We start from the raw sequence: 15,921 nt of genomic DNA on the forward strand, positions 1-15,921 counted from the left end.
CTAAACCCTGTTTTCAATTTGCAGCCTCTGATTCTGAGCGGGTACAGGACGCCTTTGAGCATCCAATAGTTTTTTCTTCTTCAAATATCCACTAATGGAATATGTTGCAAAAAACAGAATCACCAAACTAATTGATAAAATCATAAAAACATGGTCTTTATCATCATTTCTCAGAGTAAGACCCAAACACAAGCAGAAATCCAAAAATGTGAAAGAGGTTAAAATAAGACATTTTAATCTGAAAATAAAGAAAAGAGCTAACCAATAAAATCCTAAACCTGTAAATCCGACAATAAGTGCTATATCGATTTTAGAACCTATAAATCGGTAGATAAATCCAGTGCCGATGCATATACCACTGTTATACACAATCTCAAGAATCATCAAAATCATAATACAACGTGATGATGTGTTTTGAAGTGTGTTGAATCTTTGCACCATGAAATATTTTTTAGAGTTCGGCAAATAAGAGTGCCATGGATTCCGAATATAATATAAAATAAATATTTGAAAAAGTAAGCACACAATCAAAGTGAGTACTAGAAAAGCTAAACTAATTTCAATATGGGGATCTTTAATTACTTTGATAGACTTTGAGTGGAGAATAAAACATATAGCTGAAACAACCCAAGCTACACACGACATAATGATGCTATAAGTAAGCAAATATGTTCGTGGAGCTGCCTGTTGAGGTTCTCTATATATATTTAGAGGAGCTGGATCTCTAATATTTGTATCTACAGAATTGGTGGCCATTCTCAACAAGAAAATAAATAATTGAAGAAGTAGGAGTGAGCAAATAGTAAATAAGAGAGTGTGGGAGTGAGTACCTCTATATATATATAGGAAAATGTGGATTAAGGACCCACTTAAAACCAAAGGGCTATGTTTTAGAACCATGGGTCTTCCAATTTTTTTTTAGAAATAAGGTTATCTTTACAAGCATATAACATTTCCTTCATTGTTATTTTTTATATATAATATATTTACTTTTGAATTTTGTTGATTTAAAATAATTAAACTATAATAATTAATATTGTGCTCCTGTACTTTTTATATATTCTAAAAAATTATCAAAGTTAGACAAAAATCAACATCATTAAATTAAATTAATCCGTTTCTCAATTATTATAGTATAAAATAACTAATGTTAAGGTTAATTGGCATTAATTACTTCCTCCATTTTTTTTTTGTCATTTAGTCAAATGCATTTGTCTATAATTAGTTGTCCATTTAATATTTTTAAAATGACTTTAGCTATTACTCTTCAAATTTATTCCTACCTAATAAATAATTTCATAATTTAATTTATAAAACATTTATTAACTAGTAGGTTTACATTAGAATTTATTTTTATAATTTAAAATAAAATATCAACTTTCTTAATATGCGTAATTTTGGCTAAATGAACAATTAAAAAAAACAGAGAGACTATTTTATTTAAGAAATCACCTTTCAAATAGTTAATTTACACTACTAAAAAACAATCGACTAGCAGCGGATTTCAAATTTGTCACTAAAATAATGTTTACCGATGGACATAGAAACAGATAATTAAATCCGTTGCTAATCCTAAATAAAATTAGCGGAATTCATCCTGCCATTTTTTGTGACGGAAAGCTGTCGCTAAAATAATCATTAAATTAAATTAATGTGTTGCTCAATTATCATATAAAAGAACTAATATTAAGGTTGATTAACATTAGTTGTTTTATTTAAAAATCACCTTTAAAATAGTTAATTTACACTACTAAAAGCAATCGGCTTGCGGTGAATTTCAAATTCGTCAATAAAATAATGTTTCCCAAGTTCACATTTTCTCTTTTTTTTTTGATAAATGATAATTAGATTAGCTCAACCACGAAGATGTGGAAGGCAAAAAAGGATCAATTTACACATTATGACAGAAGAAATGAAGATTGGAAAGAACATCATTCCCGGTATAAACAAAACCCTTATTAATGTCTTTGTAATAAGCCACGCCCTTGCAAATTGCCGAAAAGACAATGAAATCCGGAGAAGTAATCTCATGTCTGAAAACTCGCTTGTTTCTCGCTTTCCATATCTCTCATACCAAGAAAAACCAAAGTGTTCTCCAAAGATTAATGTGTCTTCTATTAGCAATTGAGCACCAGTAATCAAAGAAGTTGAAGATTGAAGGAGGAGCTGCCCAAAGAAGATTACATCGCCTGTGAATAATATTCCACGTTTGAATCGCAACATTGCAGTGAAGAATTATATGCAAGCTTGTTTCTGCTTCCCGACAAGCCAAGCATGAAGAAAAATCCTGATTAAGAACACCCCTTCTAACCAAGATCATATTGGAAGAAATTCTATCTCTACATAGTAACCACATGAAGAACAAGATCCGAGGAGGAATTTTAAATCTCCAAAAATAGCCTGACTTAGTTAGCCGAGCTGACGATGACAGAATGGAAGATGAAGAGAGGGCCTTCACCATACTTGCCGGAGAGTAAATCTGATTCCCCAGCCAGAAAAACTGATCTTGAATGAGAGAAGAAGGGACAATACCTGATAATAGCTGCTGTAAATCTTCCAACTGAGCTGCTTCCCCAACACGCAAACGTCTACGCCAGTTAAAAGCAAAAGCACGCTGAGAACTGTTGAAGACTTTAGAAACCAAACTGAACTGATCCCGGCAGATATTAAAAAGGGTCGGATATCTCAAATATAAAGCTTCCCTTCCATTTCAATCGTCAATCCAAAAACGAATATTCTCTCCATTCCCCAATTTCGCCCCACATGAAGAATTAAAAATAGTCCAGACCTGATTACGAATGCAGACAACAAAAATGTCGCGCCAAATGTGTGAAAGATGGCGAGAATCTGCCATTTGAAGCTCGAACCAACGAGAGAAGCCATTGCTACAAGTTACGACCATAAACCAAAGAGAAGAGCGAGTAACCGTCATAATTTTCCAAATCCATTTAGTGAGAAGACTTTGGTTCTTAATCCTCAAAGGAGTAATACCCAGACGCCCACCCTCGAAAGGAATACACACATCTTTCCACGCTACTTTGCTAAAGCCCGAACTTTGAACATTGCCACTCCAAAGAAATCTACGCATCAATCGCTCTAAATTTTGGACAACCGATTGAGGAATACGAAGCGAACCCAGAAAATAGACCGGAAGACTACTAAGCACCGACTTTATCAAGATGAGACGACCCGCCGGAGATAATAGGTTACACTTCCAAGTAGCCAAACGAGATGAAAAATTACAAACAACTGGGTTCCATAAATTTTCTTTTACCGGTTTCAGAGACGATGGTAAACCAAGATAGGTAATAGGCAATGAATCGATCTTGCAGCCAAGAATAGAAGAAGCGGATTCTAAAGAAGTGTTATCAACATAAATACCGATGATTGCAGACTTTTGAAAATTGATTTGTAACCCGGAAACCAACTCAAAACATCTTAAAATCCGAAGGAGATTGTTCACCATCTCCAAATCATTAGGCAAGAACAACAAAGTGTCATTAGCAAATTGTAGAATAGAAACTGGCTCCGAATACCCATCAACCAAAATTCCATCAATTAAATTAATTTCAACAGCCTTTGAAAGCATAGCTTTATGGCCCTCCACCGCAAGGACAAAAAGCATCGGAGACAATGGATCGCCCTGCCGAACTCCTCTTTCCATCTTAAAATTTTGACTAGGACTTCCATTAATTAAAACCGAAAGTTGAGCCGAATCAAAGAAGGACGCTATCCATTTTATCCAAGTGGTGCTAAAATTCATCTTGACAAGCATTTTAAGAATAAAATCCCATGAGATTGAGTCAAATGCTTTTTTAAAATCGAGCTTAATAAGAAACATCTGATCTCTACGACGATGAGCCAAGTGAATCAACTCGAAAGCAATCATGTGACAATCATGGATGCTCCTACCTTTAATAAAACCAAATTGGTTTTCAGAGATAATTAAAGGGAGGAGCGGAGCTAACCTGTTCGATAGAGCTTTGGATAGAAGTTTAAAGATGCCGTTGATCAAACTAATAGGTCTGAAATCAGTAACATCTGAAGCGCCTGCCAACTTTGGAATGAGCACCAGAAATGCAGTATTCAGACCCGCGGGGAAGGTACTTGAACTATGAAAAGTGCCGAAAAGATCCATCAAATCTTGTTTCAGAATAGGCCAAGCTCTTTTGTAGAAAAAATAATTAAAACCATTCGGACCCGGGGCTTTATTTTCATCACAACCAGAGAGAGTCGAAAAAATTTCCTCTTCGGAAAAAGAGTTGCACAGATCGGCAGCCTGAACATCAGAAAGTTGGCGAATGTCCAAAGAGTCAAGAGAGTAAGGCGAAGAAGAATGGCGGCTGTATAAATTCTTGTAGAATAAATGAACATGGTGTTTGACATCTTCTGGCTTTGAGTAACAATGATTATGGACAGTAATACTCGTTATCCGATTACTCCGAGAGTGTACTACAGCTGCTGTATGGAAAAATTTAGAGTTCTTATCGCCGAAGAGACTCCAGTTAAGCCTAGATTTTTGAAGCCACAAAGATTCAATCTGACTAGAGACCGAATTAAAATCATTACGCAGAGAAGCTAAAAGAGAAATCTCAATGTCCGACAAAGATCTAACATCTTCCGATCCTTCCAAGTCATTAATAGAATTCTAAAGTAATTCAAGCCGTGAATTTAAATTACCAAAGCAGTTAACGTTCCACACTTTGATACGCTTTCTTAGTTCCCTTAGCTTTATAACAAGGTTGGCATTAGGAAAAAGCAGCCGAAATATCCTTCCAACTGTCAGCAAGAAAATCAAAAATTGACGGATGACTCCACCAAGCATTAATTGATTTAAATGTTTTAGGACCCCAATCAACATGAACTGCAGATCTAAATAAAATCGGGCAATGATCTGAAAAATTCCTCGATAAGGCTTGAAGAGACAGATTAGGCCAAGAGGAAAAAAACTGCGAATCCAGAAAGCAGCGATCAATTTTAGAACGAGATAAAGAGTTATACCAAGTAAAAAAAACGACCATGAAGAGTTGCCTCCACCAAATTAGACGACTGAATAAATTCAGCAAACTGAACCATACTGGCCGAATAAGCATTGCAGTTTAATCTTTCAGACGGCTGAAGTATTTCGTTAAAATCTCCCACCAGAATACAAGGACCCCCAGAGGATAAGTAAGGAGCTAGATTGTCCCATAATGAGATCCTTTCAGCAGCTAAAGAGCATCCATAAACAAGGATAAATCTGAAAACAGTCGAGTAAAACTGAAAGTCAATACAAATCCAGCGAGAATCGGTAATAATTGAACAAGCTGTTAGAACCCTCTTGTCCCATAAGCATAATAGACCTCCTGAAGCTCCCGAAGACGGCGAAAAACAAAAGCAATAATCCCCATTTGGCCAAAGCCGAGAAGAAAGAAAATCATCAATAATTTCTTTCTTTGTTTCGATAAGACCAACAAGAGAAAGAGCATGTTTGCTAACAAACGAACGAATAATTCTCTGTTTTCTAGAAAAGGATAACCCTCCACGACAATTCCATGATAAAAAGTTAAGTTGATTAATCATAAAAAATCAAATAAACCTTGAGAAAAAATCTGGAATTTCAAGAGTTACCTCCTAAAATCCCTTGAGATAGAAGACTAATAATTGCTTGTTCATTATTAGGCGAGAAAATACCCATCTGTAATCCCACTGCCCATGTCTTCTGCGCTTTCATATCAGCTGTTTCCTCAATCAGCGAAACAGATTGGATCTGTTTGTTACACCCTTTAATTAAGCCATCTGAAGCTGCTGCAATATCATATGTGTTTTGCGTACAGGTATGGAGGGATCCTTTTGGGGTTACCTGTTTAAATTTCTTAAGTAGTAATGAACATGAGATCAGGATTTGGAAAAGTAGCTTTAGAGTTAACTGAACCCACGTCAGAAGACCTACTGGAATTCTGGATTGAAGGAAGCTCCTTAGATCTCGTATCACCAGCTTGCACATCTGATTCTCCTGCCAAAACAGAAAGGAGTCGCTCATCATCTCCAGATTTCTTGCTAAGAGAATTTCCTTCAGAATCAGAAGTATATTCTGAAGAGTCCTCTTCCATAATGTCTAGCGAAATAGGAATATCTGATTCTGAGGCATGAATGGGAACCTCCTTATTGTTAACCTTCACGTAAAAATCACATTCTATATGTGTTTCAGAAGTAGAAATCAAAACAGACCCGGAGTCCATACGCTCTTTGCTCGAAACCAACGGACGAACAGAAATAGTATTACCAAAATGATTTCCCAACAAAGTGAAAAATCCTTCATCCCATGCTATCAATGGAATTCCAGTGAAGGAAATCCAAACAAAGCGTTGTCCTGAGGTGAAAAATCCATTCCATGGAGATACCAAAACGAAGAACTCTGCAAGCGTGGGAAATATCTTCATAAATTGCATCTGGTCATCATGATTGAAGAAATTCAGAAGAACTTGAAAACCGCCAAGGAGCGAATAAGACTCAAAACCAATCCCTCTATTCTGCAAATAAGACCCAACATGAAGCACATCTGTAATATGTTTGAGCGTAACAATAACCGAGGTCTTCTGTAATTTTCCAACATCCAAAGGAGAGGTATATGCAATCGCTGTTCTGTTAACCACGTCAACGTACGATCTAGAATCCCTAATAGAATGATGAATGATCTGTTTCGGAACCCTAGTAACAATTGGAGCTGAGGTTGTAGGTTTAGGGTTTGGGTTTGCTTGTGGGTATTTGGAAATAAACGCACGAATCCTCCATGAGCCTATAAAAACATTATTCAAGCGATAAAGAGTATCCCTGACATCCTGATTTGGTTCCATATGCAAAAACCCAAATCTCTTATTCGCTCGATTCTTCTTACGAGCTAACGTAACCCGTCCCTGAATGAAATACTTGGCAAAAGCTCGCTGTAGGTCAGAAAAGAACCATTGTTCCGGGAAGTTCTCGAAATAGATGACCGGAGGGGATAACGGTGGTGGTGGTGGAAGGGTTTTGGGGTTTTGGAGAGACGTCATACCTATACCAGTTTATTCAGATCATTAATTCCACATTTTCTCTTTTACACAAGTTGTTTTTAGTTATGTTCACCCAGCCATGCCAGCATGGATGACTACTAGAAAACAGGGCATTAGCGACGGATAAATCCGTCGCTAATGCCCCACATTCCGTCGCTAACTGCTGTTAGCGACGGAATTGCGACGGACTATGTCCGTCGCAACATTTTTGGTCGCAAAACAAATTAGCGACCAAAATTGTATTCCGTGGCAGATTTAGCGACGGATAACCCGTCGCTAAATTCACCAGAAACCGTCGCGAAATGGTCTCAAGCTGAGACCAAAGCTGAGACCGAATCGCGACGGATTAGCGACGGATATATCCGTCGCTAAACTGTCCAATTTGGAGACAGACTGGGCACGTTTGGCGACGGATATATCCGTCGCCAACTCCAGAAATCTAGCGACGGATAAATCCGTCGCCAAAGTAGCCAAGTTTGTCTCTGATTTGGCAAGTTGGCGACGGATTTATCCGTCGCCAATATTTAAAATCCGTCGCCAATTTATGTTTTTTCGGCAGATTTATGCCATTTTTCGCAGTTGTTTTCCCTGTCGTTTCAAATCCGGTAAATACAGTAATTAAAATTCATTTACGGATAACAATTAATAGAAAGTTGACACTGAATATATAGATAAATATCAAAATACACATAACGTCGTCTAAAAGAAAAAAAATACATAATTAGTTCTGAATCCTAATCTAACAGGACACTACAAATCTGTAGTGTCATCACGGTCTGGTGGGGGAGCGGGAAACTGTGGCTGATACTCTGGAGGAAGATTAGGCATCATCCTTGCTATCTCCTCTCGGATAAGCTGGGCCATTGCCGCTTGGTGCTCACGCCGTTGCTCTGCCAGCTGTTGACGATTTTGCTCCGCTAACCTCTGCTCAACCTCTCGCAGGCCCTCCTGAATGCCTGTCTGCACACGGCGCTCGATGTCCTCGTCCGCAAGATGTGTCGACCTAGAAGAGCTGCCTCGTTGCGCCCTGCTGCTACTGGGGGCCGCATACCTGCTACTCGCCGACCCTAAACCGTACACGCGGTGCTTCTTATTGACACCCTCGATGTCCAGAAACAGTTGGGTCTCATCCACCTCAGCTGGACTCGTCGAGCTACCCTCTCCGGTCGGCGACTGAGTCGCAGCAGCCAGCCTCTCAGCAATAGCGTCCTGCAAAACAGTTAAAAAACATATCAGTTCAGGTTAATGACAAATAAAAAAGCATAACATATGAAAAGTAATTCAAATTGTTAACGAAATTTCGGCAGCATTTCCTTTATAATATGAGCATCACCCATTTTTCAGGGAAATCCTGCAAGAAAATTACAATATATTACCCAAACAACAAACACTTTCAATCTAATTAAGTATACAAACGTCAAGTCTACACAACTTATATACTTAAAGATTTAATCCAAATATATTTAACAAGTACAATATATATATTCATCACTGAAGCCTAAATCTAATTAATAGATTTATGAATTTATAAGAACTTACAGTCATGTTCTGAGCCCGCTTGTCTACAGGCTTCTTCTCACCCTTCGTGGAGTGAATGCGAGTGTACAGCTCCGTCGCACTCGGTTTCCGGCCGAGCTCCTTAGCCTATTAGAAAAAATATGATTAAATAAGTTCGAAAATAAAAAAAAAACATAATTTTACTTACTGAATTTAGAAACATACCATCACGTCCATATGCTTGAGAGCTGAGCGGGATCCCCCGGTATGACGGACCGGTCCAGTACCGGCGCCCGCCGGCTCGCTCATCCGGTTTGCCCGGGCTATCTCCGACTTCTTCTTCTCCGCCTCTGTGTCCCAGAAGGCATTCCAGGCATCCCATATGTCCTGGCCCACAGATTGATGCTTCTGCTTTTTGGACTTCATTTTATGGACGTTGTCTTTGTAGCGGGTAGCTGCGTGGGTCATAAAGACCTGTCTGATGAGCTCGTCGCTGTAGACAGAACTATCCCACCAGAATTCTTTCTGCAACAGTAAAAACGTATGATGTGAGTTAGTTTTTCACGAAAATCAATACGTACATGTATTAACTTTAATTTAATTACCTGGAACTCCTGGAAATAGAAATCCCTCTGATCCGCAGTCAGAAAACGCCATGCATAGCCAGTCTCGAACCAGCACTTCCTGAAAATCTCTCTGATGGCACGAGAAACCGGCCCTGAGTCCAGCAACAAAGTCCTGTGATTTGATTAGCATAAATTAGTTTACATATAAATTAATTACATATTATGATATCATTACAAACTAAATAGTAATCAAACCTGCTAGGGTCTGGGTGAACCCTCGCCCTGCCCTGGTCGTCCAGAATAGCCGGGGGCTCGCCAGGCTCACGCTGCTGCCGAGGCTGAATAGGTCCTCCGGTCTCCAGCTGTTGTTGCTCCTCAGCAACGTCGGTATCGCCAACAACAGGGTCATCTCCTCGTCCGCGTCCTCGGCCTGTGCCACGGCCTGAGCCACTGCCTCGACCCCTCATACCTGTACATACGTCAATTTTACATGTTCCACAACCAACCAACACATTATATAAATTAAGAAATATTTCGTGAAACATAAAACTAATAAATATTAATTAAAATTCAACGAGTATACACTTAAAAAATGTAATACAAAAAAATTACTAAACTACTAAAGCTCTTCGCTTTCATCTTCGTCTGATGAGGATGCGATGAACTCATCTTCTGTTTCTTGTTCAGGAGGCATAAACAACGCATCTTCTTCAGCTTCTCCATTTTGATCAGCTAAATATGTCGGATTGTCGTCTGTTGCAACAATGAGAGGATTTTCTTCTATGTCATCTTGAAAAGCCGGGACAATCCCCTCGGGCATGTCAAGTTCTGATCGTGCCTTTATTCTGCAAACTGCCCACCAATTTAATTTATCCCTTCTTTTACTCGGATATGGTAGGTAATGAACTTGATCGGCCTGTTCGGCTAAGATGAAAGGTTCATACTTATTGTATCTCTTTCTGTTATTAATATCCACCATGTTGTATTTTTTGTTACTAATTGTGCCAGAATTGTGCGCTGGGTCGAACCACTCGCATTTAAATAAGACAGTCGTCTTCATTGGAAGCGCCGGATACTCCAACTCAATTATGTCTGTCAAAACTCCATAAAAGTCATTTTCGTTATCGACATATTGAGTTCCCTTCACGCAGACTCCACTATTCATCGTAAGTTGTTCCTCCCCATACGCTTGAGTCTGAAACTTGAATCCGTTTACCCGGTACCCCTTAAATGTTTTGACTGATCTAAGAGGTCCTTTGGCGAGATTAAGAATGAAGGGATTACTACAGACAGTTGGATTTTGAACCTGTAGCGTAAAAGTGTATTGTAAATCGGAACTTTATACTGAAATAATCGAAATATAATTTTTAAAATACTTACATATTGTTGAAACCAGTAGGCAAAGTCACTCTCAAACTTTGCTTCAATTTGCGAGGTGCTGATATCGGGGTTTCCTCTCCGCAACTCGCCTTCGAAAATCCTTAAGTTAATAAGAAATCAACAATTAGACTCTGAATCGTTATTATTATTTACATTAACATCTGTAGTAAAGCTTACTCTCTGTAATTTTCAATTTCTGAACAATTCAACAGAACATATGTCCGGGCAGCAACAATCTCGGCATCTTCAAGATATCTCTTTCGACAAGCACCCACTGATTGCCCGTGAGGCTTGAAAATAGATAGTCTGTCAACATTGTCGTCGACTTCAATGTCACAAACTTCATTTCTCTGCAGCCGCTCAGGTATCATTGGGTCACCTTCTGAAAAGTAATAAGCTGCAAATTTTGCGGTTTCTTCATTCAAGTATCCGCTACTGATGCTTCCTTCTACCCTCCCTTTATTGGACACTTTTTTTTTCAGTTTTCTCAAATATCTGATTCCACATGCCACAGTTAGCAAACATTACATGTTAATACACAGTATTGAGAAAATTCAGTAACATTACCTTTCAAATGGGTACATCCAGCGATACTGAACCGGCCCTGCCATCATAGCTTCGTACGGTAGATGTACGGGTAGATGTTCCATGGAGTCAAAAAAGCTGGGCGGAAAAATACGTTCTAGCTTGCACAGTATCTTTGGGATTTCCAGCCTCATACGTTCAAGATCTTTCTCTGTTAGAGACGTGGAGGTTAACTCACGGAAAAAGATACTCAGCTCTGTTAAAGGCTCCCACACTTCCTTCGGTAATAACTCACGGAGAGCGATTGGCAGAAGTCTTTGCATAAAAATGTGGCAGTCATGACTTTTCATTCCATGCATCTTCAAACTGATTGTATCGACACATCTGGACAAGTTAGACGCATAGCCATCTGGAAACTTTATTAACTTAATCCACTCGAGTAAAGCCTTTTTTCCGTCCCTGTCCAAAGCATACATCTGCCAGCAATTCTTCTCCGGTTTTCGGCTGTCTGAATTCTTGATTTACGGTTTTCCCTTTACGGAAATGAGTTGTGTTACGACGGTACGGGTGACCACGAGGCAAGAACTTTCTGTGGCAATCAAACCACGACTGTTTTCTACTCCCTTTAAGCGTAAAAGCAGCGGTATCTTCCATGCAGTGTGGGCAAGCCAATCTCCCAGATGTGCTCCAGCCAGACAACATGGAATACGCGGGAAAATCATTAATTGTCCACATTAGTGCCGCTTTCAATTGAAAATTCTGTCGCCTATGAACGTCGAATGTCTGGACTCCAAATTCCCACAGTTGGTTCAGCTCAGCTATTAACGGCTGCAGGAATATATCCATTTGGTGTTTAGGATTTCGAGGCCCAGGGACAATAACAGTTAAAAACATGAACTCATCTTTCATACACATCCCTGGGGGGAGATTGTAGGGTGTCAAAATGACTGGCCATGATGAATAATTCTGCCCGAAGGCCCCAAATGGTTGAAACCCATCAGTACACAGGCCTAGTCTGACGTTTCGAATTTCTCCTGCAAACTCTGTATGCAATTCACTGAAATGTTTCCACGCCGGAGAGTCTGACGGGTGACACATTTTTCCATCAACCATCTCGTGTTCTGCATGCCACGTCATATGCTTGGCGGTGGCTATAGAAGCGTACAACCTCTGCAGTCTCGGAGTTATAGGAAAATAAAACATTTTCCTGTAAGGGACGTTAACTCGTCGTCTCACAGAATTTCCTTTAGGGGGCGGTTTCCAACGTTCGTGATCGCAAATTTTGCATCGTGTTAACTCCGCGTCTGGCCCCCAATAAATCATGCAGTTGCGAAAACAGCAATCGATAACTTCAACCGGCAATCCAAGACCTCTAACTATCTTTTTGATTTCAGCAAAGTTCTTTGGCATCTTGTTGTTCTCTGGGAGCAGCTCTTGTATAAATTCGGTCACATCATCTACTAAAGCTACTGACCCACTATGTCGACATTTGATGTCTAACATTTTAGCAGCTGCAGACAAGGGAGAGTGTTTGCTATTACCGGGGCATACAGGTTCTTCGGCCGCCCGCATCATATCATAAAAATGTTTCGCTTCATTATTCGGTTCCTCCTCCGTGAACACTACTTCTGGACCGGCAGCATCGATAACCATTCTCTGAACGGAGCTGAACTCGTCACCCCCCTCATATTCCATGTCAACGTCATACTCCGGTAGCTCTGCAACGGGACGGGGATTTAAAACATTTCCCTCACCATGAAAAACCCAGACTTGATAATCTTTGACAAACCCTTTCTGCAAAATGTGAAGCTTGACTGTTTCGACATCCCGATAACTCGTATTTTTACATCCTGTCCTAGGACAAGGACATTTAATCTCAGCCCCACTCATACACGCAGGATGACGTAAGGCGAAATTCACAAACTCTTGTACGCGCTCGTCAAAACCTGGGTACAACAACCCGCCCTGGAGCCGCCTATACATCCAACTTCGGTCTGATTCCATTTCTGTAGCACGGATAATTAGGAGGGGTTTTCGCTCGAAAATAGCAAAGTCAATGTAATTGACTGCTTTAAAGGTATGGACCTATCCCATTCGCAAAACTGGCGCCCCTTAACTCGGCCACGATATATGCCTAGCAACGGCGAAAATATTCGGCAGCCTTCCGGCGTCGTTCTCCTTCAGTGCGATATTTAGCATATGTGGTGTAACGCTAATTATATATTCCGCGAGGAATAAGCGTTACATAACATATACTATACATCCACCCGGAGAACAAACGCTGGAAAACAACCGAATATTTTTCTACCGCTACTAGACATATATATTTTTCGTGATCGAGTTACGGGAGGACCAGTTTTGCGAACTGTACAAACTGTACAATCCCGTGTCGTTCAATCGCTTGAACACACGGGACGGGAACTCTACGGCTAGGTTTACGATTTTATTCGGTGGGAATAAAATCGAGGTCATTTTAGGTTTAAACAGCTTATAAATTAACTAATTAATTATAAATAAAAATAAAAATAATAACGGTACTTACTTGTTGTAGAGCAGAACCGCAACAGATATAAAAGAACAATAAAGAATGTCGAGCCGCTGCAACACACTAACGGATATCACACCTATCACGCAATAAATATATTAAATTTCTAGAAAAAATTGGGCAGCACTTCCCCTAAAAATGAGCATCACCCATTTTTCAGGGAAGTCCTGCAAGCAAATTACAATCCACAAACCGCAATCTACATCAAACAACTAATTGTCCTAAATAACAATTAATTAAATTACCGAAAATTAAAAATAATTATGTGACCTAATTAAACAATTATTTAACCTAATTAAACAAAAGAAATCAAATTAAACATTTGAATAACAAGTTAATCTAAACCAATATAAAAAAGCTTTGCTAAATATTATTATTAACTAGAAAAATTATATTTAAACTTAAACACATTAAATTAATTACAATAATTAATTCACCTAAATTACATTTGCAAAGTTATGGGTTTAATTAACCTAACAAATTGTAATTAACAATTTTAATCTAATTTAACCTAACAAATTATAAAATCCTATCTAACCTAACAAATAACCCTAAACCTAATATAACATAATTAATAATTAGCATTTAATTAAATAACTAATTAATAAAAAAAATTAAACTTACAATATATAGCAGCAGCGGCGGCAGCGTGGGCAACGGCGGCAGCGGGGGAAGCAGCGGCGGCAGCGGGGGAAGCAGCGGCGGCAGCGGGGGAAGCAGCGGCGGCAGCGGTGGCAGTGGTGGCAGCGGTGGCTGCGGAAAGGAGCTTTTTTAATTAATTTAATTAATTAAAAACAAATAAAAACCAAGGAATAATAAAAAAACAGCTTACCTTAGGCAGTGGCGGTGGCGGCAGCGCGGTGGTGCCGGCAGTACTGGAGGAAGGAGAGGCGGTGGTTGACGGGGAGGAGAAATGGAAGGAGAGGAAGAGAAGCGGACGGCGGGAGCAACGAACGGACGGCGGGAGCAACGAACGGACGGCGGCAGCAACGAACGGACGGCGGGAGCAACGAACGGACGGCGGCAGCAATGGGAGAAAACGGACGGCGGCAGTAATGGGAGAAAAAGTGGTTAGCAGAAATGGGGAAGAGGAAGAGAAGTGTTTTAATTAGGTCGAAGATTAGCGACGGACATAATCCGTCGCTAATCTCTGACCCAATTGAAACGCGCCGTTTCAATTACAGAGTTAGCGACGGATATACATATCCGTCGCTAACTCTGTAATTGAAACGGCGCGTTTCAATTGGGGGGCAAAATTGGCGACGGATGTAAACATCCGTCGCCAAATTTGCCCCCCAATATAGGCGCCAAACGTTCCCGCCATGCTCCCGCCACTTTAGCGACGGATTGGCGACGCACGTGGCCGTCGCTAACGTGGCGGGAGCATTCCCGCCAGTCTTTTTGCCATATTTGCGACGGATTCAACGTCTGTCGCTGAATCCGTCGCTAATACACCTAATTAGCGACGGAAATTGAATCCGTCGCTAATTTCCGTCGCTAATTAGCTGTTTTTTAGTAGTGGATGAAGTAATTAGGGTTTAAAGGTATTTCAAAAGAGAAAGTATTCTAAAATTATAAAAATAAATTTATTTCTGTAAAAAGGCAAAAGTGGTATTTACACAAATATTTTAGCTTTTCATAGCATGAGTATAAGTTTCTTTTCTTTGAAACCATATTTCTAGACACTCTAAACTATCAAATTGAACTCTTTTTTTTGCATAGACTAATCTTCACTCTTAATTTCGGTATCACTAACGTTAGCATATCTTTCCCGATATATGGCAAGCAATTGAATGGAATTTTATTTTCATACAGTTTTTTTTGAAGAATTATATTTAATACAATTAAAAGTAATATTTATATTTTCATGGCTTTAAGTGATTAAAATATTTTATAATTTGGTGTAAATTTTTTAAATTACTTTTAATATATTTTAAAAAACCAAAAAATAAAACCAATTTTCATCTTTCAATTTTAATTCACTTTTTATATTTAAATAAAATGAGAGGTTTTGATTTTTAATTTTAGATATATTCAAATGAATATGGCCTCTTGTGTACAGTTGGGAAAAGTGGAGTACGCGTACAATTGGGCAAAGTGGAGCACTGTTGCTAACATAATTTGCTTTGTACATAATTTGCTTTGGCTGTGCGGGTTAAGTTGTCTGTTTTGGACAGAATTTGCACAAATAAGGTATATTTTATTTTGGCCATTGTAATTTAATTAAACTCGGTTGAACCGTATTTTCAATTTTTAAAAAGAATTGAACTGAATTGGCCTATTTAGTTTATGGCCAAACCGCCCGATCTAATTTGATTAGTAAGTACTATTCACTTGAATAAAAAACGTTTTTATTTTCTGATGGATATGGGTAACG

At 39.1% G+C, this 15,921-nt stretch overlaps 2 protein-coding genes across 3 annotated transcripts; both read right to left on the reverse strand.

Moving 5' to 3' along the window:
• LOC126662068 (uncharacterized) lies at positions 1 to 7,031 on the reverse strand. The gene is made up of 10 exons (XM_050355955.1): positions 5,919 to 7,031; positions 5,611 to 5,842; positions 5,002 to 5,519; positions 4,850 to 4,949; positions 4,703 to 4,779; positions 2,789 to 4,648; positions 2,075 to 2,650; positions 1,896 to 1,984; positions 263 to 358; positions 1 to 127 (listed from the first exon to the last, which is right to left on the reverse strand). Exons 1-10 carry the CDS (start codon positions 7,029 to 7,031, stop codon positions 1 to 3), a joined length of 4,788 nt encoding a protein of 1,595 aa, XP_050211912.1.
• A 642-nt stretch (positions 7,032 to 7,673) lies between these two features.
• LOC126660111 (uncharacterized) lies at positions 7,674 to 13,799 on the reverse strand. 2 transcript variants are annotated; one of them, XM_050353445.1, is made up of 6 exons: positions 13,542 to 13,799; positions 9,350 to 9,563; positions 9,134 to 9,246; positions 8,754 to 9,053; positions 8,571 to 8,675; positions 7,674 to 8,240 (listed from the first exon to the last, which is right to left on the reverse strand). In XM_050353445.1, exons 2-6 carry the CDS (start codon positions 9,501 to 9,503, stop codon positions 7,782 to 7,784), a joined length of 1,131 nt encoding a protein of 376 aa, XP_050209402.1. In that variant the 5' UTR covers positions 9,504 to 9,563; positions 13,542 to 13,799; the 3' UTR covers positions 7,674 to 7,781. The 2 variants fall into 2 exon arrangements, with proteins under 2 accessions (XP_050209402.1, XP_050209401.1); XM_050353444.1 differs by having other exon boundaries at positions 9,134 to 9,266.
• Positions 13,800 to 15,921: the final 2,122 nt, after the last annotated feature.

The sequence above is a fragment of the Mercurialis annua genome, linkage group LG8, assembly GCF_937616625.2.
Source record: "Mercurialis annua linkage group LG8, ddMerAnnu1.2, whole genome shotgun sequence".
Classification (NCBI taxonomy): Eukaryota; Viridiplantae; Streptophyta; class Magnoliopsida; order Malpighiales; family Euphorbiaceae; genus Mercurialis; species Mercurialis annua.